Source organism: Cetorhinus maximus, chromosome 11, assembly GCF_964194155.1.
Source record: "Cetorhinus maximus chromosome 11, sCetMax3.hap1.1, whole genome shotgun sequence".
NCBI lineage: Eukaryota > Metazoa > Chordata > Chondrichthyes > Lamniformes > Cetorhinidae > Cetorhinus > Cetorhinus maximus.
Genome location: NC_135889.1, coordinates 124,343,374 through 124,369,307, shown reverse-complemented (window position 1 = coordinate 124,369,307; position 25,934 = coordinate 124,343,374). Strand labels below are relative to the sequence as shown.

The 25,934-nt window shown below is 44.5% G+C and overlaps 1 protein-coding gene across 2 annotated transcripts in view; it reads right to left on the bottom strand.

Annotated features, from left to right (window-relative positions):
- Positions 1-25,934, bottom strand: part of LOC144686906 (desmin-like) — a 154,898-nt gene that overhangs the window by 88,130 nt on the left and 40,834 nt on the right. For both annotated transcript variants that reach the window (XM_078552739.1, XM_078552740.1), the window contains exon 3: positions 13,104-13,199. In XM_078552739.1, the coding sequence (XP_078408865.1) occupies positions 13,104-13,199 (96 nt within the window). The remainder of the gene's footprint in view (positions 1-13,103; positions 13,200-25,934) is intronic.

Below are 25,934 nucleotides of genomic sequence, written 5' to 3'. Positions count from 1 at the left end.
CAAGGCTGCCCTGTCATTCAATAAGATCATGGCTGATCTGTCCCAGGCCTCAACTTCTCTTTCGTGTCAGCTCCTCATAACCCTCAACTCCGATATTTCAAAAATCTATCTACCTCCTCTTTAAATACTTCCAGTGATCTGGAGGAGTTAGAAGTGTGGGAATGCAATAGTTATAGGGGATTCTATTGTAAGGGGAATAGGTAGGCGTTTCTGTGGCCGCAAACAAGACTCCAGGATGGTATGTTGCCTCCCTGGTGCTAGGGTCAAGGATGTCTCAGGACATTCTGAAGGGGAAGGGTGAACAGCCAGTGGTCATGGTACACATCGGTACAAACGACGTAGGTAAAAAAAGGGATGAGGTCCTAAAAGCAGGATATAGGGAGTTAGGAAGTAAGTTGAAAAGTAGGACCTCAAAGGTAGTGATCAAGATTACTACCAGTGCCACGTGCTAGTCAGAGTAGAAATAGCAGGATATATTGGATGAATACGTGGCTGAAGAGACGGTGTGAAGGGGAGGGTTTCAGATTCTTGGGACATTGGGACCAGTTCTGGGGGAGGTGGGACCAATACAAACTGGACGGGTTACACCTGGGCAGGACCGGGACTGATGTCCTAGGGGGAACATTTGCTAGTGGTTGGGGAGGGTTTAAACTAAAATGGCAGGGGGATGGGAACCTATGTAAGGAGTCAGGAGGGGGAATCAAGGACAAGAACAAAAGACAGAAAAGGGGAATAAGAAAACTGATAGGCAGAGAAATCAAGGGCAAGAATCAAACAGGGCCTCAGTGAAAAATAGTGGGAACTGGATAAGTAATATTAAAAAGACAAGCTTTAAGGCTTTGTGCCGTAATGCGAAGAACATTTGCAATAAAGTGGATGAAATAACCGCACAAATAAATGTAAACAGGTATGATATAGTCGGGATTACAGAGACATGGCTGCAGGGTGACCAGGGATGGGAACTGAACATCCAGGCGTATTCAGTATTTAGGAAGGACAGACAGAAAGAAAAAGGCGATGGAGTTGCATTGCTGGTTAAAGAAGAAATTAACGCAATAATAAGGAAAGATATTAGCTCCGACGATGTGGAATCTGTATGGGTAGAGCTGAGAAACACTAAGTGGAAAAAAACATTAGTGAGGGTTGTATATAGACCCCCAAGCTGTAGTGGTGATGTTGGGAATGGTATTAAACAGGAAATCAGAGACGCATGCAATAAAGGAACATATGTAATTATGAGTGACTTTAATCTGCATATAAATTGGGCAAATCAAATTAGTAAAAATACCGTAGAGGAGGAATTCCTGGAGTGTATATGGGATGGTTTTCTGGACCAATATGTTGAGGAACCAATTCTAAACTGGGTATTGTGTAATGAGAAAGGAATAATTGGCAATCTAGTTGTGCGAGGCCCCTTGGGGATGAGCGACCATAATATGATTGAAGAATTCATCAAGATGGTGAGTGACGTAGTTGATTCTGAGACTAGGGCCCTGAATTTTAATAAAGGAAACTATGATGGTATGAGGTGTGAGTTGGCTATGATGGATTGGGAAACATTACTTAAAGGGATGACGGTGGATAGGCAATGGCAAACATTCAAAGAGTGCATGGCAAGAATTGTTTATTCCTGTCTGGCACAAAAGTAAAACAGGAAAGGTGGCCAACCCATGGCTTACAAGGGAAATTAGAAATACTAGATCCAAGGAAGAGGTATACAAATTGGCCAGAAAAAACAACAGACCTGAGGATTGGGAGCAGTTTAGAATTCAGTAAAGTGGGGCCAAGGGATTGATTAAGAAGGGGAAAATAGAGTACGAGTGTAAGCTTGCAGGGAACATAAAAATTGACTGTAAAAGTTTCTATAGGTATGTGAAGAGAAAAAGACTGGTGAAGACAAATGTAGGTCACTTACAATCAGAAACAGGGGAATTTATAATGGGGAACAAAGAAATGGCTGAACTAAATACATACTTTGATTCTGTCTTCACAAAGGAGGACACGAATAATATACCAGAAATGTTGGGGAACACAGGATTTAGAGAGGGATGAACTGAAAGAAATCAGTATTAGTAGGGAAATGGTATTGAGGAAATTGATCTAACTAGTAGAATTGATGAGGGGGAGCCAGTGGATGTGGTTTATTTGGACTTTCAGAAGGCTTTCAACAAAGTCCCACATAAGAGATTAGCACGTAAAATTAAAGTGCATGGGATTGGGGGTAGTGTATTGAGATGGATAAAAAACTGGTTGGCAGACAGGAAACAAAGTAGGAATAAACGGGTCTTTTTCCGAATGGCAGGCAGTGACTAGTGGGGTACCGCAGGGATCGGTGCTGGGACCCCAGTTATTCACAATATATATTAATGATTTAGATGAGGGAACTAAATGTAATATCTCCAAATTTACAGATACACAAAGCTGGGTGGGAGGGTGAGCTGTGAGGAGGATGCAGAGATGCTTCAATGTGATTTGGACGAGCTGAGTGAGTGGGCAAATGCATGGCATATGCAGTATAATGTGGATAAATGTGAGGTTATCCACTTTGGTAGCGAAAACAGAAGGCAGATTATTATCTGAATGGCTATAAATTGAGAGAGAGGAATGTGCAACGAGACCTGGCTGTCCTCGTACACCAGTTGCTGAAGGTAAGCATGCAGGTGCATCAGGTGATAAAGAAGGCAAATTGTATGTTGGCCTTCATAGTGAGAGGATTTGAGTACAGGAGCAGAGATGGCTTGCTGCAATTATACAGGGCCTTGGTGAGACCACACCTGGAATATTGTGTAGTTTTGATCTCCTTATCTGAGGAAGGATGTTCTTGCTATAGAGGGAGTGCAGCGAAGGTTCACCAGACTAATTCCCGAGATGGCGGGACTGACATATGAGGAGAGATTGAGTTGGTTAGGATTATATTCGCTGGAGTTCAGAAGAATGAGGGGGATCTCAGAAACCTATGAAATTCTAAGATGACTAGACAGGGTGGATACAGGAAGGATGTTCCTAAATGCGGAGGAGTCCAGAACCTGGGGTCACAGTCTGAGGGTATGGACCATTTAAGACTGAGATGAGGTGAAATTTCTTCATCCAGAGAGTGGTGAGCCTGTGGAATTCGCTACCACAGAAAGTAGTTGAGGCCAAAACATTATATGTTTTCAAGAAGGAGTTAGATGTAGCTCTTGGGGCAAAAGGGATCAAAGGATATGGGGAGAAAGCGGGAGCAGGCTATTGAGTTGGATGATCAGACATGATCACAGTGAATGGTGGAGCAGGCTCAAGGTGCCAAATGGCCTACTCCTGCTCCTATTTTCTATGTTTCTATGATCTAACCTCCATAACTCTCTGGGGTAGAGAATACCAAGCATTCACTACCCTCAGAAGAAATTCCTTCGCATCTCTGTTCTAAATGAGTGTTCCCTTATTCTGCAACTATGTTCCCTAGATTCCCCCACTAGTGGAAACATCTGCTCAATATCAACCATGTTAAGCCCCCTCAGAAACTTGTATGCTTCAATAAGATCACCCCTCATTCTTCTAAACTTTAATGAATAAAGGCCAAACCGGTTTAGCCGTTCTTGATAAGTCAACCCCTTCATCCCTGGAATCAGTCTAGTGAATCTCTTTTGAACTGCCTCCAATGCTAGTGTATCCTTTAAATATGCAGACCAAAACTGTACACAGTACTCCAGGTGCAGCCTCACCAACACCTTGTACAGTTGTAACAAGACTTCCCTATTTTTAAACTCCAATCCCCTAGCAATACAGGCCAAAATTCCATTTGCCTTCTTATGCTAATTTGTGTTTCATGCACAAGAACATCCAGATCCCTCTGTGCTGCACCTTTTTGGAGTCTCTCTCCATTTAAAAAATAGTCTGCCTTTTGTTTTTCCTACTAGGTGCATGACCTCACACTTTCATACATTAAACTCCATCTGCCAAGTTTTTGCCCACTCAACCTGTCTATATCCCCTTGCAGATTCCTTAGGTCTTCATCATGACATGCCCTCTCACCTATTTTTGTATAGTCAGCAAACTTGGATATATTACACTCTACCCCTTCCTCCAAGTCATTAATATAGATAGTAAATAATTGAGGCCCTGGGACTGATCCTTGTGGCACTCCACTAGTTACGTCTTTCCAACCTGAAAAAGACCCATTAATCCCGACTCCGTTGTCTGTTGTGTTAACCAATCCTCAATCCATGCTAATACATTACCCCCAATACCGTGAGCTCCTATCTTGTGCAATAACCTTTTATGTGGCACCTTATCGACTGCCTTTTGGAAATTCAAATACACTACATCTACCAGTTCCCCTTTATCAACTCTGCTTGTTATATCCTCAAAGAACTCTAGCAAATTTGTCAAGCATGATTTCCCTTTCACAAAATCATGTTGACTCTGTTTGATTGCATTAAGCTTTTCTAAATGTCCTATTTCTTCCTTAAGAATGGACTCTAGCATTTTCCCAACGACAGATGTAAGGCTCACTGACCTATAGTTTCCTGCTTTTTGTCTCCCTCCCTTCTTGAACAGGGGTGTCACATTAGCAGTTTTCCAATCCGCTGGGACTCTCCCAGAATCCAGAGAGTTCTGGAATATTTCGACCAATGCATCCACTATCTTTGCAGCCACTTGCTTTAAAACCCTTGGATGCAGGCCATCAGGTCCTAGTGACCTGTCTGTCTTTAGTCCCATTAGTTTGTCAAATACTTTGTCCCTCGTGATAGAGGCTGTTACAAGATCATTCCTCCCATTAGCTCCTTGCTTATCTGATATCTTTGGGATGCTTCTAGTGTCCTCCGCCACGAAAACCGATGCAAACTATAGGTTTAAATTATCTGCCATTTCCCTGCTCCCCCTTGTCAATTCTCCAGTCGCATCCTCCAAGAGTCCCATGCTCACTTTAGCCACTCTCTTTTTATATACCCATAGAAGCTCTTGCTGTTTTTTTTTCATATTTTTTTGCCAATTTACTTTCATAATCAATTTTCTCCCTCTTTATTAGCTTTTTGGTCATCCGCTGCTGGTTCCTAAAAAATTCCCAAACCTCTGGCCTACCACTAGTCCTTGCCGCTTTGTATGCCTTAGTTTTTGATTGGGTACCCTCCTTGACTACCTTTGTTAACCATGGCTGATTTATCCTTCTCATCGAGTCCTTCTTTTTGACCGGGATAAATTTTTGCTGAGTGTTATGAAATATATGCATAAACGTCTGCCACTGCTCATCCACTGACCTTCCTCTTAATCTATTTTCCCAGCCCACTTTAGACAACTCTTTCTTCATACCTCTGTAACTGCCCTTATTTAAGTTGAGGACACTGGTTTGAGACCCCAGTTGCTTACCCTCAAACTGAATTTAAAATTCTACCATGTTGTGATCACTGCCCCCTAGAGGATCCTTAACTAAGAGATCTCTTATTAATCCTACCAGATTACACATTACTAGATCTAAAATAGACTGTTCCTGGGTAGGTTCTGCAACATATTGCTCTAAGAAACAATCCCTGATGCACTCTACAAATTTGCCTTCCATGTTACCCCTGCCAGTCTGATTTGTCCAGTCAACATGCAGATTAAAATCACCCATGACAATTGTTGCGTCCTTCTTACACGCCTCCATTATTTCCTAATTTATACTTTGTCCTACAGTGAGGCAACTCTTCACGAGCCTATAGACAACATCCACCCATGATTTCTTCCCCGTTTATTCCTTATTTCCATTCAAACTGATTCCAAATCATGATCTATTGCGCCTACATCACAACTCATCACCGCACTGATACTTCCTTTATTAACACCTCCTTTTCCTTTTTGCCTATTTTTCCCAGAACGTTGAATATCCTTGAATATTGAGTTCCCAGTCTTGGTCATCCTGGAACCGTGTCTCTGTAATTGCTATCAAGTCATATCCATTTATTTCTAACACAACAGAAAACGCTGGAAAAACTCAGCAGGTCTAGCAGCATCTGTGGAGAGAGAAACAGAGTTAACGTTTTGAGCCTGTATGACTGTTCTCCAGAGCTCTGAAGGGTTATATGGACTCGAAACGTTAACTCGGTTTCTCTCTCCACAGATGCTGCTAAGTAGACCTGCTGAGTTTTTCCAGCATTTTCTGTTTTTGTTTCAGATTTCCAGCATTCACAGTATTTTGCCTCTATCCAATTATTTCTATTTGTGCCTTCTGTTCATCTATCTTGTTACAAGCATTCAGATAAAGAGCCTTAAGCTTCGACTTTTTACCATTATTACTCATTCTGGTTCTAATTTCTGCTGCACTCTTTTGCTTATATTTTCTGCCCCTTCCTGTCACACTTTGATTGTCATTTGCCTCTTCACTACCCTGCACCTCTGCTCTCTCGTTTCTTTTTGATTTTTTAAACTTCCTTTCAATTGAACCCTGTCCCCCCACCAATTGGTTTAAAGTCCTACCTGCAAACCTCCTTATACAATTCAACAGGGCACTTGTCCCAGCATGGTTCAAATGAAGCCCATCCCAACAGAACAGCTCTCTCCTTCCCCAGTACTGGTACCAGTGCCCCATGAATCAGAACCCATTTCTCCCACACCAATCTTTGAGCCACACATTTACCAATCTAATCTTATTTAACCTACGCCAATTCGCACACTACTCAGGTAGTAATCAGATTAGTACCTTTGTGCCCCAACTTCTCAGTCCCTCAGCAGAACCTCTTTCCTAGTCTTACCTATGTCATTGGTACCTACGTGGACGACGACAACTGGATCCTTCCCCTCCCACTCCAAGTTCCTCCCCAGCCCAGAAGAGATGTGCTTAACCTTGGCACCAGGTAGGCAACACAGCCTTCAGGACTCTGTCTATGCTGTAGAGAACAGTATCTATTACCCTAACTACGCTATCTCCTATTATATTTCAACCCACCCCCCCTCCAACTTGAATGGCACTCCGTACCATGGTGCTGTGGTCAGTTCGCTTATCCTTCCTGCAGTCTGTGCCCTTGACCACACTGGGAGCAGGATCCGCGTACCTACTTGACAAGGGCATCGGCTGAGGCTCCTCCAAAGCTAAATTCTGGATTCCCATCCCTGCCTCACTCGCAGTCACACCCTCCTGTCCCTGACCACGGACCAAGTTTGATGTAATTAATCTAAAGGGTGTGACTGCCTCCTAAAACAGTGTCCAGGTGACTCCCCGCTCCATGTGTCGGAATGTCCGCAGCTCAGACTTCAGCTCATCAACTCTGAGCCGAAGTTCCTTGAGCAGCCGCACATGCTGCAGATGTGGTCACCGGAGATCTCACCAGTGCCCATCAGCTCTCACACTCTACAGCACTTTTTTTAATTCATTCATGGGATGTGGACTTCGCTGGCTAGGCCAACTGCAACACCTTGCCTGCCCCAGCCATCTCTATTCTATTTAATTAAATAAGATATTATAAGATATTTTAAAAGTGAATTTCTTCAGCTGTAAATAACGTCTCCTGATTTAAACCACTTGGTCAACCAAAAGAGACACAGAAGAGGTAGAAACATAGAAAATAGGAGCAGGAGTAGGCCATTCAGCCCTTTGAGCCTGCTCCGCCATTCATTATGATCATGGCTGATCATCCAACTCAATAGCCTATTCCCACTCTCTCCCCATATCCTTTCGCCCCAACAGCTATATCTAACTCCTTCTTGAAAACATACAATGTTTTGGCCTCAACTACTTTGTGGTAGCGAATTCCACAGGCTCACCACTCTCTGGGTGAAGAAATTTCTCCCCATCTCAGTCCTAAATGGTCTACCCTGTATTCTCAGACATTGACCCCTGGTCCTGGATACCCACCAATCATCTACCAGTTTTCTTGCGATGTCACACTTTGGCTCTGACAGGTAGAAACAGGCAGAAGGGGCTCTGCCGCCAGTTTTTATCTCCCGACGTCGCTGCCCTTCTCACACAGATCCGATCCCATGTCCGAACTCCCGGCTCTCCTCTCGCTGTTTCAAGCTGAAAATCCTGGCTCTCCTCTCGCTGTTTCAAACCGTAAAACTCCCGGGTCTCCTCTTGCTGTTTTAAATTGTTGCTCAATACCAGGTCCAGTATAGTGTGCTCTTTGGTTGGCTCAAGAGCATGCTGTTCTAAGAAACTATCCCAAAAACATTCTATGAACTCCTCATCTATGCTATCTTTGTCCATCTGATTTCTCCAGTCTATATGTAGATTAAAATCCCCCGTGATTATTGCTGTACCTTTCTGACAAGCTATTATCTGTTCTTTTATACTCCGTCCTACAATGTAGTTACAATTCGGGGGCTCACAAGTGACTTCTTGCCTTTATCATCTCAACCCAAACTGCTTCTACATCCTGGTTTCCTAAACATAGGTCATCCCTCTCTAGTGGGCTAATATCATCATTAATTAACAGAGGCATCCCTCCACATTTTCCTAACTTCCTGCCCTTCCCAAGGGTCACATACCCTTCAATATTCAATCTATGTCATCCTGTAGCCACATCTTTGTAATGGCTATCAGGTCTTACTTACTTATTTCTATTTGCACTATCAGTTTAATTGTTTTGTTTCGAATGCTATGTGCATTTAGATACAGAGCCTTTAGTTTTGTCCTTTTATTATTTTTGTAGTGTCGAGCCTTATCTGCTAATTTACTGAGATTTGTACTCTTTGTCCCTTCCTGTCACAGTATATTTATCACTTGCCATACTAATACTTTCTCTCTTGTCTTATCTCTACTCTCTGGTTTACCACATCTTCCCAAATTCGATCCCTTGCTCCCACTATTCAGTTTAAATTCCTCTCTACATCCCTAGTTATGCGGCTCGCAAGGACATCAACCCCAGCAAAGTTCAGGTGTAGACTGTCCCAGTGGTACAGATCCCATGTTCCCCAATACTGGTGACATTGCCCCACAAACCAGAGCCCACTTCTCCCACACCAGTCTTTGAGCCACACATTCATTTCTCTGATCTTATTTGTCCTATGCCAGTTTGCATGTGGCTCAGGTAATAATCCAGAAATTACTACCTTTGAGGTTCTACTTCTTAATTTACTACCTAGCTCCTCATACTGACTATGCAGAGCCTCCTTCCTTATCCTGCCTATGTCATTGGTACCTACATGGACCACAATCACTGGATTCTCCCCCTCCACGTTTCTCTCCAGCCCCGAGCAGATGTCCCAAACCCTGGAACTGGACAGGCAACAGCACCTTCTGGACTCTCATTCTTTGCTACAGAGAACAACGTCAATCCCCCTCACTATACTGTCCCCTACTACCACTACATTCCTTTATGCTCCCCCCAGTTGAATGGCTTCCTGTACCATGATCAGTTTGCTCATTCACCCTGTAGCCCCTGCTATCATCCAAACAAACTGAGAGAACCTCAAGCCTACTGGGCAATCGCAGAGGATCACACTCCTGCACTCTGGGTCCCCTTACCTGCCTCACTCACAGTCACACTCTCCTCTATCTGACCACTGACCAAATCAGAAGACCCTATCCTAAGTGGTGTGACTGCCTACTGGTATAACTTCCTCCTTCCCTAAAGTGTCACAGAGTCTGCAGCTCAGCCTCCAGCTCAATGACTCTGAGCCAAAGTTCCTCAAGCTGCAAACATTTACTGCAGACTTGTTTGCCCTGGATCACAATGTTATCCAGGAACTCCCAGATGCTGCAGCCTTGACACATCACCTGTCCTACCATCCTTAATGTGTTTTAAATAATTGCTTAATTATATTAAATCACTTATTTATGTTACTTTCTTATACATTTTATCAACTTTACCTCCACCACTATTTTAAACCTTAGGGATAGAATAGAACTTACCCACTTACTAGACATTCACCAAACAGCTCCTTTCCCTGTAGTAGAACAAGAACCAATTCTTCTGGGAAAGACAGAAAAAGAAAACAAACTCCCTTTCACCAAACTCAAGTTTTCACTCAGTTAGCTTAGCTGCACACAGTTTGCCTTGGCTACAGTAGAGAACCCTGAATTTATAATAAACTGAACTGGGGCTACAGTAACCAGATTCAATCAGTTAGCTAGTTAACTACTCAGCTTCTACAACTGAGAGTGAGTTTACCTTGTCTAAACTGCAAGGAAGAAAGAACTCAGCCTGTTTACACAGTATTTTCCAGTTACTGCTAATTATAGACTAGGTTAGATTTTAAGAGCAAAATTTAAGAACAAAATAAACACTTAAAACTCCCCCTCTCACCAAATCCAAGTATTGACTCAGTTAGCTCAGCTGTACTTCATCTGACTAATTTAACTGAAATCTCAGTGGTGCCATGGATTTGCTTCTGACTGCACTGCCCTGAGGTGTTATTGCCCTCACTGCAGTTCAACACTGAATACCGGTTTGTGAGTGCCACGCTCCCACAGGTCTCTGCACTGCCTGCTTGATTTTCCTCATGTGACTGATGGTCACACACTCCTCTTCTCCCTCTCCATTTGAATTCCCTATAGCTACAGAATGATCACCTGCTTAGCTTTTTGTATACGTTGAGGGCGGAATTTTCCCATCCTGCCCGCAGTGAGTTTCGTGGCATACGGAAGCGGAGAATCTAGTGGGAACCAAAAAATTGGAATCCTGCTGTGTGAAAACAGTTTGCAGTTCTTTCGATGGCAGTTTAATGGCGTGTTGGGTATCCCGCTGACTAGTGGAGTGAACGTCATTTGCATTCATTACCATCTCATGAATGCTCATTAAGTTAGCTGCTCGCCAGAATCATGCGCCGCCTTCCAATCTTGCATCACGCCAGTGGGCAATCACTTCAATTTGAATCTCGCTTGGAAGAGTGGTGTGCACCAGTGGGACCTCACCTCGCTCACTACTTCGAGGTGACTGCAACACACATAGCCTACCTACCAGTCTCGTTGCGATGCCAGTAGTACGCCACACTGATGGGGTTTAGGGCTGGTCTGCTCCTGGTGGCTGCCTCTGTAGTCACAAGGACACCGTTGTGCAGGAGTACTCAGGCACGGCTCAACAGTCAGACAGAGACCAATATTGTGATTGGTGGGGTGGCGGCTGGTGAGGGGTGCATGGTGGGGTGGGTGTAGGGGTTGGTCTGCCCCAGGTGGGTGCCACCGTTGTCCTGAAGGACACAACCGTGCAGTGGTACTCAGACAGGGCTGAACATTCATAGACCAGCATTTCGACCAGGGATGGGGTGGAAGGAATAATAAACACTGAGTGGGGGGGTGGGGGCAGGAGAGGGCAAAGGGACAGGAAGGCTTTGGAAGGGGTTGGGGTGGAGGGGGTACACTGGAAGGAGAGGGGTGGAAAGGCTTTGCATGGAGATGGGGAGGAGTGGGACAAAAGAAAGAAATGTGGAGAAGGGATGGTGCAGAAGTTGGGAAACATGCGTGCCACCCATGTGTGGTGAGCCCTCCCAGAAGGGACTGAAGTTTGTGCAGATTGATAGATGAGATGGTGGTGATGTGACAGTTTCCGTGAGACAATCAATGGTGATATGTGTCCCCCACTATTGGTTGTGAGAGATTCCTGGAGAGAGTAGCCTCTTGAGCACATGATGCCATGATCAAAGTTTGACATTGGAGAGAGTTGAAGGATGACTTACCCTGGTGAGATCATTCATCCTCTTCCTACACTGGATCATGTTGCGGGTGTGGTGGCTAGCCACGCTGACATCCTCTGTGATGGCCTCCCAGGCAGGAGAGGTGTGGCTGGTGTGCTTTCTGGAGCTGGCTCTGGAGCACCTCCTTATGCTCATACTCTCCTCATATCAATGCCTTGAGGGCGTCAGGGCAGAAGCTGGGTGCAGACTTTTTCTTGTGGCTTGCTGCCTTCTTTCTTGAGTTGCCAGGCAGCTCGACATCGAACCTGACCCCCATCGCACTTAGTTTCAAAATCAGAAATTTCCACCCTGTAGTGATGCCGGCTACTCCTCAATATTTGAAACTTCCTGCATATGCGGTTTTCAGGACACACAAAGTGTTCTGAAGTGAAAGAATACAGGTTTCATATAACTTGACCAAATTTTACTAGCATGCTTCCGCAAGGTCAAAACCTTTTCAAAGTAAATTGTACTTCCAAATTCTGCAAGCTGTCATTCACAGATATGAAGAGGCCTAGAAAAGGCAGAAACGCCTCCGATTTTAAACAGTTAAGGATATACTGTACAGGGAAGTAGCCCTTGCCAAGAAACCAATAGGGCACCCAAAACTCTGATTCAAGGGTGCTGTCAAAAGAATCATGATAACCCTCAACATCAATCATGGCAAGTGGGAAAGTCTATCTGCCGACCAGTGCAAATGGTAACACCAGCTGTGGGGCAGGAGTTCGCCATCACCACCATGACAACACGTAGTTTCAGAAGCTTCAGAGCAGAAGCCAGCCCTGCAAACAAGGTGCCAGCAGAGATCACCCTGCATTACTGGCAGCAGACAATTTCATGTGGTACTTTGCCTTTTCAGAATTAGATTGTTCAGCCATAAGAAGTGCAGCAGATGATCTCATATGACTGCATCAGATTATGAGGATGCATTCCCATCATCTCTCACAGATGGAAGGCTGCCAACTGAGATCTCAGTATTGTTTCAGTAGTCTGACTGCATAGCATAAACACCTAATGATGGGTGGATACGAACAATGGTGCTCTCATTAGGCCTGAAAGCCGATAAGGATAAGGAACATGCTGTACATACAAAAGGCTATAGCAGACTGCAGAATGTGAAAGGTAATTTAAAGGCAGGCTTTTACCCCATGGTTTAGATGAAGAATTGGACATGTTATTTGATATTTCATATCAAAAGGAACTTTTATTGGACAATAGAGCCCTGTCAATATAACAACCTAGGTCCACCACTGGAAAGGAATGCAAAAGATGTTGCAAAACATTCTGAGGCATAAAATCCCAGCCTTAGATTCTTAACTTAGACAGGGAACATTGATGATTAGCTAGTGCTGTGTTCAATAATGTAAATAGATGTGACTCTTCACTGCTGAGAAAACATTTGAAAATTTCCCTGACGTTAAACAAGTGCAGATATCCCCTAGTCCCTATTGACTTATTAAGGGGGAAGTATTCACTGTATTATGTGGTATTGGTCTCTCCAAATATATAGCAAGTAATGGCACTTTTCTTGTACTCACTTGGTCACGTATATCTTCCAACTGTGAGAGTTGTATTTCCATAAGTTTGACCTTACGCTGAAGTTTATCTACTGCAACATTGGTTTCATCACTTTTCTGTAAGTTCAATTTTACAGAATTAGTTCATTTCAACTAAAAAGGGCAAACATGGAAACAGCTACGGAGCTAATTTTACACCCCTGACTCAGAATAATTTTCATACACTGAGAGTGATTGTAGAGACAAGCATCGCACAAACCACTGCACAAACCATTTCTGTCAGGGCTACAAATCTGTGAAAACAATCCACCGGTATGTATGTATCTACTGCCTTAAGGTTTCACCCATATCACCATAATATCACAATATAACTTTCTGATTTTATTTCACAATCTATCTCAAGTGCTTATGAAAATTTTATTAGTAAAGCTAGAAATAATTTAACAGGACTTTTAAAATTTATCACAACTGAATTCTGTAAAAAGTATTTTCCACCACCACCTAAACCCCTCCCCTGCCACTTGTAATCTCTAAATCTAGCATTGAATCCACATAAAGGTAAATCTCTGCAGTTGCAGCCATGGTGATCAACTCGTGTTAAGCCTCTCTCCCATGTTGTGTTAATGCTCTGCAGTGAAACTGGAGTGTCCTCGTCAGGACGTAAGCCTGCGCAAAATTTATGGAGACCCTGGGCTCTCCAAACATCAGGGCCCCACACTCAACCTCCATGGTTGAGTCCAAAGGAATGCAAAAGCACTGGCTTGGTTGCAGGAGTTGTCGGAAAGATGACATATTTAGAAATCAGTCCGCCTTTGGTCTCCACTCCAGGTTTTTGACAGGGTTTACTCCCTTAACCTTCAACTCTCCCAAGATATCCAGAAGGCAATGGAGCTATTCACCCCATAGCTGGGAGTTTGGTTCATGAGTGCCATGGTATGTCCACATGCCAGTGGGCCTGCACACTGCTTGTCTGGGGGCAAAACCTCCAATGAGTTCCTCTGAAGCTTTAGCCTAGGACTGCGAGGGACCCAGTTTTATTTCTTTATTAATTTTATTCATTTATCGGATGTGTTCATTATTGGCTAGGCCAGCATTTATTGCCCATCCCTAATTGCCCTTAAGGAGGAGGTAGTGAGCTGCCTTTTTGAACTGCTGCAGTCCATGTGGTGTAGGTACACCTACAGTGCTGTTAGGGAGGGAGTTCCAGGGTTTTGACCCAGTGACAGTGAAGGAACAGTGATACATTTCCAGATCAGATGATGAGTGGCTTGGAGGGAAACTTCCATGTGGTGGTGTTCCCATGTATCTGCTACCCTTGCCCTTTCAGATAGCAGCAGTCGTGGGTTTGGAAGGTGGTCTAAGGGGGCTTGGTGAGTTGCTGCAGTGCATCTTGTAGATGGTACACACTGCTGCCATTGTGCATCAGTGGTGGAGGGAATGAATGTCTGTGGATGGGGTGCCAATCAAATGGGCTGCTTTGTCAAGCTTCTTGAGTATTGTGGGAGCTGCACTCATCCAGGCAAGGGGACAGTATTCCATCACACTCCTGACTTGTGCCTTGTAGATGGTAGACAGGCTTTGGGCAGTCAGGAGGTGAGTTAGTTACCATAGGATTCCTAGCCTCTGACCTGCTCTTGTAGCCACAGTATTTATATGGCTAGACCAGTTCAGTTTCTGGTGAATGGAAACACCCAGGATGTTGATCGTGGGGGATTCAGCAATGGTGATGCCATTAAATGTCAAGGGGGGATGATTAGATTCTCTCTTGCTGGAGATGGTCATTGTCTGGCACTGGTGTGGCACAAATGTTATTTACTACTTCACAACCCAAGCCTGGATATTGTCCAGGTCTTGCTGCATTTTGACATGGACTGCTTCAGTATCTAAGTCGTCGCGAATGGTGTTGAACATTGTGCAATCGTCAGCGAACATCCCCACTCCAGACCTTATGATGGAAGGAAGGTCATTGATGAAGCAGCTGAAGACGGTTGGGCCTAGGACACTACCCTGAGGAACTCTGCAGTGATATCCTGGAGCTTAAATGATTGACCTCCAACAACCATAACCATCTTCCTTTGTGCTAGATGTGACTCCAACCAGCAGAGAGTTACCCCAATTCCCATTGACTCCAGTTTTGGTGGGGTGCCTTGATACCACAATCGGTCAAATGCTCCCTTGATGTCAAAGACAGTCATTTCCATCTCACCTCTGGAGTTCAGCTCTTTTGTCCATGTTTGAACCAAGGCTTTAATGAGGTCAGGAGCTGAGTGACCCTAGGATAACCTAAACTGAGTGTCAGTGAGCAGGTTATTGCTAAGAAAGTACTGCTTGATAGCATTGTTTATGACCATTTCCATCACTTTACTGATAATGAGGAACAGACTGATTTGCAAATGGCCTGATTGGATTTGTCCTGCTTTTTGTATACAGGACATACCTGGGCAATTTTTCACATCGCCAGGTAGATGCCAGTGGTGTAGCTGTACTGGAACAGCTTGGCTAGGGGTGGGGCAAGTTCTGCAGCACAAGTCTTCAGTATTATTATTGGAATGTTGTCAAGGCCCATAGCTTTTGCAGTAACCAACGCCCTCAACTGTTTCTTGATATCATGTGAAGTGAATTGAATTGGCTGTAAACTGGCATCTGTGATGCTGGGGACCTCCGATGGAGGCCGAGATGGATCATCCATTCAACACTTCTGGCTGAAGATTGTTGCGAATGCTTTTGTAATGATGTGTTGAGCTCCACCATCATTGAGGATGGGCATAATTGTGGAGCCTCCTCCTCCAGTGAGTTGTTTAATTGTCACCACCATTCACGAATGGATTGGGTAAGACTGCAGAGCTTAGACCCGATCTGTTGGTTATGGAATTGCTTAGCTCTGTCTATCACTTGCTACGTATGCAAGTCATCCTGTGTTGTAGCTTCACCAGGTTGCAGTGGTCACTCCTACCCATACTGTCATGGAGAGATGCATCTGTTGAAGACTCCCAGGGCAACTCTCTCCTGAATGTAAACCACTGTACCGCCATCTCTGCTGGGTCTATCCCAGGGATGATGATGGTGTCTGGGACATTGTCTGTAAGGTATTTTTCCATGAGTATGACTATGTTAGGCTGTTGCTTGACTAGTCTGTGAGACAGCTCTCCCAATTTTGGCACTAGCCCCCAGTTGTATGTAAGGCGGACTTTGCAGAGTTGACGGGACTGAGTCTGCCATTATTGTTTTTGGTGCCCAGTTCGATGCCAGGTGGTCCATCCAGTTCCATTCCTTTTAGGCTTTTTAGCGGTTTGATACAACCGAGTGGCTTGTTAGGCCATTTTAGAGGCCAGTTATTGCTGTGGGTAAGGAGTCACATGTGGGCTAGACCAGGTAAGGATGGAAGATTTCCTTCCCTAAAGGGCATTAGTGAACCAGATGGGTTTTTACAACAATGGTTTTGTGGTCATCAAACCTGGGTCCCCAGAGCATTACCCTGGGTCTCTGGAGTACTAGTTCAGCGACAATACCACAAGTCCAGCAACAATACCACTACGCCACCGCCTACCCTACAAAGCTTTTGTGTGTTGCCACAAGAAAGCACAGCTGAGGACTTGGCAATGCAGAGACTGTGTACTGACAGGAAGAGACTTACACATTCGGTTTTCCAACAGATTGATGCGATGAATCTAGTGTGTAGGTGAAGAGAATTAACATGCTTTTCATTATTGTGTGCTAGTTTGCTTCTCATTTTCAGCCTATGCCGCTGGCCAGCAGCAATGTGAAAAAATCTCTGCAGACCTGGGTGTTTTAGTATCCAACGGCCTGCATTTTAAAAAGTCAGAGTTGCACATCAATTAACAATGCAATGTACAGGAGCACTGGGAACTAGATTCTAAGAGGGAATAGAGATTAGTTAGATCATGGATGGGAAGCTGAGGCCCATTGCTTTCAATTCCTGCATCATAGGGAAACTTCAGGACACTTCCTGTGTCTTGGAAGACCATGTGTGTAGGAAGTGTCTCCAGCTGCTTGAGCTCAAGGCCAGGATTTCTGAGTTTGAATAGCAGCTGGATTCACTGTGGACCATCTGAAGGATCAGAGTTCCCTGGATCATATGTTTCAGGAGGTGGTTATACCACAGGCAGTGAAAGATTAGGATTGTAGATGGTGGGGTGCAATCCAGAAAAGTAAGAAGAGACAGGAAGTGCAGGAGCCTTCGGGGTGTGTGGCACTTTCAAATCACTCCTCAGCATTGGAGACTGCTGGAAGTGTTTACCCTGAGGGAGTGCAGTCCAGTCCAAGGCACCAATAGGCAAGAGAATATATAAAGGAGGACAGCAAAGAGTATAAATGCAGTAGTGTGATAAAATTCATGGTTTCAAAGCTGGTATGTTTTAAGACAGACCCTAACTGAAAAGGGAAACTGAAGAGGGAAACTGACCTCCCAGTTACCAAGGAAATGAAAACTAAAACTGAGATTGGAAACCAAAACTTCTGGAGAGACTGAAAGTGCTTGAGGTTATGTAAAGGGACACAGAGCCATCCAAATTTTGTAGTAGAAGTTGATGACTCCAGTGGTGCAGTACAGGCTAGCGGAAGAAGAAACAAGCTAGATCCAGAAGCTGAGAATACGCAAACATACAGTTGCTGCAGCTGGTTCTATTACTTTATGATACACTGATGGATCTACACCAGCCAGACCAAATTGTGCAGGTTCTGCAGACGAGTACCATTTTTGGTGAAGACAGTGCCAGTGGACCTTGAGTTGGTTGTGCGCTGCTGTTGGCTGGGATGAGGCTAGCCCCTAGAAAGAGGGGAGCTGAAATTCTTCTTAAGGAAGACAAGAGTTTTGAAGGACTTTGTGACTGGGTTTGATGTCCTAAATGCTGAGTAGACTGCTGAGCCCATTTTAAGATCTGTCTTAGTTGTATCTGCCATTGAGTGTGTCATTTATAGTTTATAATCAACTGCAATTTGTCTGTTAATATACTTTATCTAATGTTGACTTATGGTTTTAGAGTATAGGTGATTAAAGTTTGCTTTGCTTGACTCTTGTATAGTAAAAATTCTCCTGTTTTAAACTATGGAATCTTGTGGCTTCATTCTTCTGTAAAAAATGTCTTCTTTTAAAAAGGAGTTATTGGTATCCACCGAGATTGTAACAATAATTATTGGAGATTGCATAGTTGTGTGGGAGAAAGACAGGCATTTCTATAACTGTCATCATCAGACTCCGCATGGTGTGTTGCCTCCCTGAGTAAAGGACATTACAAAAAGGGTGCAGAATGTTCTGCAGGGGGAAGGAAATGAGACAGAAATTGTGCATATTGGTACCAATGACAGAGAGACAGCAGGTATTGACGTCCTAAGGTCAGATTTTCTTAAGGGAAATGGGGGCGTACTGGTAACGTCACTAGACTAATAATCCAGAGGCCCAGACTAACTATCTGAGGATATGGATTCAAATCTCACCAGGGCAGTTGGTGGACTTGGAATTCAATAATTAATCTGGAATTGAAAGCTAGTCTCAGTAATGAAATCATTGTTGATTTTTGTAAAGACCCAACTGGTTCACTAATGCCATTTAGGGAAAGAAATCTGCCATCCTTATTTGGTCAGCCCACAGCAATGTGATTGACTCTTAACAGCTCCCTGAAATAGCCTAGCAAGCTACTCAGTTCAAGGGTAATTAGGGAATGGCAACAAATGTTAGCCTTTCCAGCAATGCGCACATTCCATGAAAGAAGAATTCTAAAAATATTCAGAAGCTAGAGTGGAGGGTAAAAAGTAGGACCTTGAAGTTAGTAATCTCTGGATGATTCTGATCAATGATTCTATGATTCCCAGTGCCATGTGAGAAAGAGAGTATAACCAGGAAGATCGTGAGGATCAATATGTGGCTTGAGACATGGTGTAGGAGGGAGGATTTCAATTCTTGGGACCAGTTCTGGGGCAGGAAGCATCTATTCAAAAGGGAAGGGTTACATCTCAACAGGACTGTGACCAATGTGCTTGTGCTAAAGTACATGAGTGTGGTTGGGAAGAGTTTAAATTAAGTTGACAGGAGGTGGGAACAAACATGTAGGAGTAGAAAAGAGGAAAAGGTACATAAAAGATAGAGGGTTCTGGATAGCACTGGATACTGCAAAAGCAGTATGGGCCTTGACAATATTCTGGCAATAGTACTGAAGGCTTGTGCTCCAGAACTAGCTGCACCCCTAGCCAAGCTGATCCAGCACAGCCACAACACTGGCATCTACCTTGCAATGTGGAAAATTGCCTAGGTATGTCCTGTCCACAAATACAGGGCAAATCCAACCCAGTCAATTACTGTCCCATCAGTCTACTCTTGATCATGAGCAAAGTGTTGGAAACTGTTGCTGACCGTGCTATCATATGAGATAAGAACGGACTAAGAAGATCTACAAGGATTACAAAGACAGGTTGTATATGTAAAAGCATAAAGTGTGGTGAATAAGGTTTGTGAGCTACAAGCACAAATTGCCATGTGGGAATATGATGTAGTGACAATAACAGGAATGTGGCTTAAAAATGGTGAGGACTGGCAGCTTAATATTCAAGGGTATAAAGTGTTCAGAAAGATAGGGAAGTGGGGTTGCGGAACTGATTAGGGAAAACATTGCAGTGTTGTAAGGAGACAATGTTCTGGAGAGGACAAAGACAGAATCCATCTGGTTAGAGTTGAGAAGCAAAAAGGGGATGATTGCACTACTGGGGGCTATTCTGTCGGCCTTCAAATAGTGAGATGCAAAGGTGCAAAACTGCAGGGAAATCACAAAGATGTGCAAGATCTATGCAGTGCTATTTACAGTGGTAATGTTGGGAGTCCTCAATTAGCCAAATTTAGATTGGGATAACAAAGGGTGAGGAGGGGGAGAAATTTCTGAAACATGTACAGAACTTCCTTGATGAGTATGTTATCGGTCCAACTAGGAAGGAGGCATTGCTGGAGCCATTGCTGCAGAGTGAAGTGAGCTAAGTGGACCAAGTGTCTGTGGAGGAACATTTAAGTAAGAGTGATCATTGTATCATGAACAATGAAAAGAGCAAGGAATAATCTAAAGTAGAACTTCTAAATTGGAAGAGGGCTAACTTCAAAGGGAAGAGAGGACATCTAGCCAGGCTAAAATAGTAATAAACATTGGTGGGTAAAACCGTGACCAAACAATGGATGATCTTTAAGGAAGAGATGATTCAGGTACGGGCTGGAAATATTCCAACAAGGGCAAAATGTAAGGAAACCAAAATCAGAACTCCTTGGATGACAAGGGAAAAAGGAATATGATGAAACAAAAAAAAAAGAGGGTGTACGATGTACGTCAGGTGAATACTTCAAGTGAGAACCAGGCCAAATACAATATGTTGAAAATGGGAAGTGAAGAGGAAAATATGACTGGTAGAGAGAACATGAGAATAAAATGGCAGTTAACACTTGACTAGTAATCCAGAGACCCAGGCGAATGCTCTGGGAACATGAGGTGGTTGAATTTAAATTCAATTAATAAAATCTGGAATTAAAAGCTAGTTTAATGGTGACCAGGAATCCACTGTTGGAAAAATCCAGCTGGTTCCCTAATGTCCTCGAGGGAAAGAAATCAACCGTCCTTACCTGGTCTGGCCTGCATGTGACTACAGACCCACAGCAATGTGGTTAACTCTTAAATGCCCTCTCAAATGGCCTGGCAAGCCAATCAGTCGTATCAAACCGCCATGAAGTCTAAATGGAATGAAACCAGATGGACCACCCAGCATCGGCTTAGGCACTAAAACGACAACGCCACACCCAACACTTTGACCCTGCAAAGTCCTCCATATTAACAACTGGGGGCTTGTGCCAAAATTAGGAAAGCTGTCCGACAGACTAATCATGCAACAGCCGGACATGGTCAAACTCATGAAATCATACCTTACAGACAAAGTCCCAGACACCACCATCACCATCCCTGGACATGTTTTGTGCAACCGACAGGATGGTCTCAGGAGAGGTGGCAGCACAGTGGTTTACAGTTGGGAGGGAGTTGCCCTGGGAGTCCTCAACACCGATTCTTGACCCCATGAAGTCCCATGGAATTAGGTCAAACATGGGCAAGGAAACCTCTGGCTGATTACCACCTACCACACCACCCCCCCCTCCTTCAGCTGATGAATCAATACTCCTCCATATTCAACACCACTTGGAGGAAGCACTAAGGGTGACAAAGGCACATAAGGTACTCTGAGTGGGGGGCTTCAATGTCCACGACCAAGGGTGGCTTCAAAGTACCACTACTGACCGAGCTGGCCGAGTCCTAAAGGACATAGCTGCTAGACTGGGTCTGCGACAGGTGGTGAGGGAACCAACAAGATGGAAAAATCCACCAGACCTCATCCTTACCAATTTACCTGTGCATCTGTCCACGACAGAATTGGTAAGAGTGACCACCGCACAAGTCCTCGTGGAGATGAAGTCCTGTCTTTACATTGAGGATACCCTTCATCATGTTGTGTGACACTATAACCATGCTAAATGGGATAGATTTTGAACGTTTCAAGTAACTCAAAACTGGGCATCCATGAGGCACCGTGGGCCAGCAGCAGCAGAATTGTACTCGAACACAATCTGTAACCTTAGGGCTTGGCATATCCACCACTCTACCATTAGCATCAAGCCAGAGGATCAACCCTGGTTCAATGAAGAGTGCAGGAGGGCATGACAGGAGCAGCACCAGGCATACCTAAAAATGAGGTATCAACCACAGAATCACAGAATTTTAACTGGTGAAGCTACAACACCGGACTACTTGCATGCCAAACAGCATAAGTGCATGCAATAGATGGAGCTAAATGAACCCACAACTAACAGGTCAGATCTCAGCTCTGCAGTCCAGCCATATCCTGTCGTGAATGGTGGTAAACAATTAAACAACTAACTGGAAGAGGAGGCTCAACAAATATCCCCAGTGATGGGGAGGGCCCAGCACATTGGTGCAAAAGACAAGGCTTAAGCATTTGCAGCCATCTTCAGCCAGAAATGCTGAGTGGATGATCCATCTTGGCCTCCTTCTGAGGTCCCCAGCATCTGAGATGCCAGTCTTCAGCCAATTCGATTCACTCCACGTAATATCAAGAAACGGCTGAAAGCAGTGGATACTGCAAAGGCAATGGATCCTGACGACATTCCAGCAATAGTACTGAAGGCTGATGCTCCAGAACTTGTTGCACCCCTAGCCTAGCTGATTCAGCACAGTTACAACACTGGCATCTACCCGGCAGTGTGGAAAACTGAACAAAGAACAAAGAAAAGTACAGCACAGGAACAGGCCCTTTGGCCCTCCTAGCCTGCGCCGATCATATTGCCTGTCAACTAAAACATTTTGCACTTCCGGGGTCCGTATCCCTCTATTCCCATTCTACTCATGTATTTGTCAAGCTGCCTCTTAAACACCACTATCGTACCTGCTTCCACCACCTCCTCTGGCAGCGAATTCCAGACACTCACTACCTTCTGCGTAAAAAACTTGCCCTGCACATCTCCTCTCACCTTAAATCTATGTCCCCTAGTAATTGACTCTCCACCCTGGGAAAAAGCTTCTGACTATCTACTCTGTCCATGCCACTCATAATTTTATAAACTTCTATCAAGTCACCCCTCAATCTCCGTCGCTCTAGTGAAAACAATCCGACTTTCTCCAACCTCTCCTCATAGCTAATAACCTCCAGACTAGGCAGCATCCTGGTAAACCTCCTCTGCACCCTCTCCAACGCCTCCATATCCTTTTGGTAATGTGGTGACCAGAATTGCACGCAATATTCCAAGTGTGGCCTAACCAAGGTTCTATACAGCTGCAGCATGACTTCCCAGCTTTTATACTCAATACCACTGCCAATGAAGGCAAGTATGCCATATGCCTTCCTGACTACCTTATCCACCTGCGTTGCCACTTTCAGTGACCTGTGGACCTGTACCCCCAGATCCCTTTGTCTGTCGATGCACTTAAGGGTTCTGCCATTTACTGTATAATTCCTGCCTGTATTAGACCTCCCAAAATGCATTATCGCACATTTGTCCGGATTAAACTCCATCTGCTATTTCTCCGCCCAAGTCTCCAATCGATCTATATCCCGTTGTATCCTTTGACAATCCTCTTCACTATCTGCAACTCCTCCAACCTTAGTGTCGTCTGCAAACTTACTAATTAGCCCAGTTACATTTTCCTCCAAATCATTTATGTATACTACAAATAGCAAAGGTCCCAGCACTGATCCCTGTGGAACTCCACTAGTCACAGCTCTCCATTCAGAAAAGCACCCACTGCTACCCTCTGTCTTCTATGACCAAGCCAATTCTGTATCCATCTTTCCAGCTCACCTCTGATCCCGTGCGACTTTACCTTCGTACCAGTCTGCCATGAGGGACCTTGTCAAAGGCCTTACTGAAATCCATGTATATAACATCCACTGCCCTTCCATCATCGATCATCTATGACACTTCCTCGAAAAACTCGATCAAGTTAGTGAGACACGACACCCGCCCCCCGCCCCCACCTTCAGAAAACCATGCTGCCTCTTACTAATACGCCCATTTGCTTCCAAATGGTAGTAAATCCTGTCACGAAGAATCTTCTCCAATAATTTCCCTACCACTGACGTAAGGCTCACCAGCCTGTAATTTCCTGGATTATCCCTGCTACCCTTCTTAAACAATGGAACAACATTGGCCATTCTCTAGTCCTCTGGGACCTCACCCGTAGCCAGTAGCCAGTGAGGATACAAAGATTTCTGTCAAGGCCCCAGCAATCTCCTCCCTTGCCTCCCTCAGTACTCTGGGGTGGATCCCACCTGGCCCTGGGGACTTATCCACCTTAATATTCTTCAAGATGCCTAACACCTCTTTTTTGATCTCAACATGATCCAGGCTATCTACACACTCTTCCCTAGACAAATCGACCACTAAGTCCTTCTCTTTGGTGAATACTGATGAGAAGTATTCATTTAGTATCTCTCCCATTTCTTCTGGCTCCACACACAGATTCCCACCTCTGTCCCTGAGTGGGCTTACCCTTTCCCTGGCTACCCTCTTGCTTTTTACATATTTATAAAAGGCCTTGGGATTTTCCTTAATCCTGGTTGCCAGTGACTTTTCATGACCCCTTTTAGCCCTCCTGACTCCTTGCTTAAGTTTCTTCCTACTTTCTTTCTATTCTCCACGGGCTTCATCTGTTCCCAGCCTTCTAGCCCTTACGAATGCTTCCCTTTTCTTTTTGACTAATCTCACAATATCCTTCATTATCCAAGGTTCCTGAAACTTGCCATGCTTATCCTTCATCCTAGCAGGAACATGTTGGTCCTGAATTTTTATCAACTGACGATTGAAAGACCCCCACATGTCAGTTGTTGATTTGCCCTCAAACATCCGCCTCCAGTCTAGATTCCTCAGTTCCTGCCTAATATTGCTATAATTAGCCTTCCCCCAATTAAGCACCTTAACCCGAGGACTCCTGTTATCCTTATCTACCAGTAGCTTGAAACTTACTGAATTATGGTCACTTTTCCCAAAATGCTCTCCTACTGAAACTTCGACCACCTGGCCGGGTTCATTCCCTAATACCAGGTCCAGTATTGTCCCTTCCCTAGTTGGACTATCTACATATTGTCTCAGGAAACCCTCCTGGATGCACCTTACAAATTCTGCACCATCCAAACCCTTAGCACTAAGTGATTCCCAGTCAATATAGGGAAAGTTAAAATCACCCACCCTATTGCTTTTACATTTTTCCAAAATCTGCCTACATAACTGTTGCGCAATCTCCCGCCGGCAATTGGGAGGCCTATAGTAAACCCCCAACATTGTGACTGCACCCTTCCTATTCCGGAGCTCTACCCATGTTGCCTCGCTGCATGAGCCCACCGAGGTGTCCTCCTGTCGTACAGCTGTGATATTCCCCTTAACCAGCAGTGCAACTCCACCACCTCTTCTACGTCCCTCTCTATCCTGCCTGAAACATCTAAATCCTGGAATGTTTATTTGCCAATCCTGTCCATCCTTCAACCAAGTCTCTGTAATAGCAATAACATCATACTCCCAAGTACTAATCCAAGCTCTAAGCTCATCTGCCTTGCCTGTTATACTTCTCGCATTGAAACAAATGCATTTCAGACCCCCCAGTCCCATTGTGTTCAGTAATTTCTCCCTGCTTGCCTTTCCTCTTAGTCCTCAGGTTGCTCAGGTATGTCCTGTTCACAAATGCAGCACAAATCCAACCCGGCCAATTACTGCCCCATCAGTTTACTCTTGATCATGAGGAAAGTGATGGAAATGTGCCGTGCTATCAAGTGGCACTTACTCAACAATAGCCTGCTCAGTGAATTCTGCCAATGCCACTCAGCTCCTGACCTTATTAACAGCCTTGGTCCAAACATGGACAAAAGAGCCGAACTCCAGATGTGAGTTGAGAGTGACTGCTCTTGACATTAAGGCAGCATCTGACCATGTGTGACATCAAGGAGCCCTAGGAAAACTGGAGTCAATGGAAATCAGGGGAAAACTCTCCATTGGTTGGAGTCATACCTAGCACAAAGAAAGGTGATTGTGGTTGTTGGATGGCAGTCATCTCAATCTCCGGACATCACTGCAGGAGTTCCTCGGCCCAAGCATCTTCAGATGTTTCAGCAATGATCTTCTCTCCATCATGAAGTCAGAAGTGGGGATGCTCATGGATGATTGCACAATGTTCAGCACCATTCGTGACTCCTCAGATCCTGAAGCAATATGCAGCAAAACCTGGACAACATTCAAGCTTGGGCTGATAAGTGGGAAGTAACATTCAAGTCACACAAGTGCCAGGCAATGACCAGTTCCAACAAGAGAGA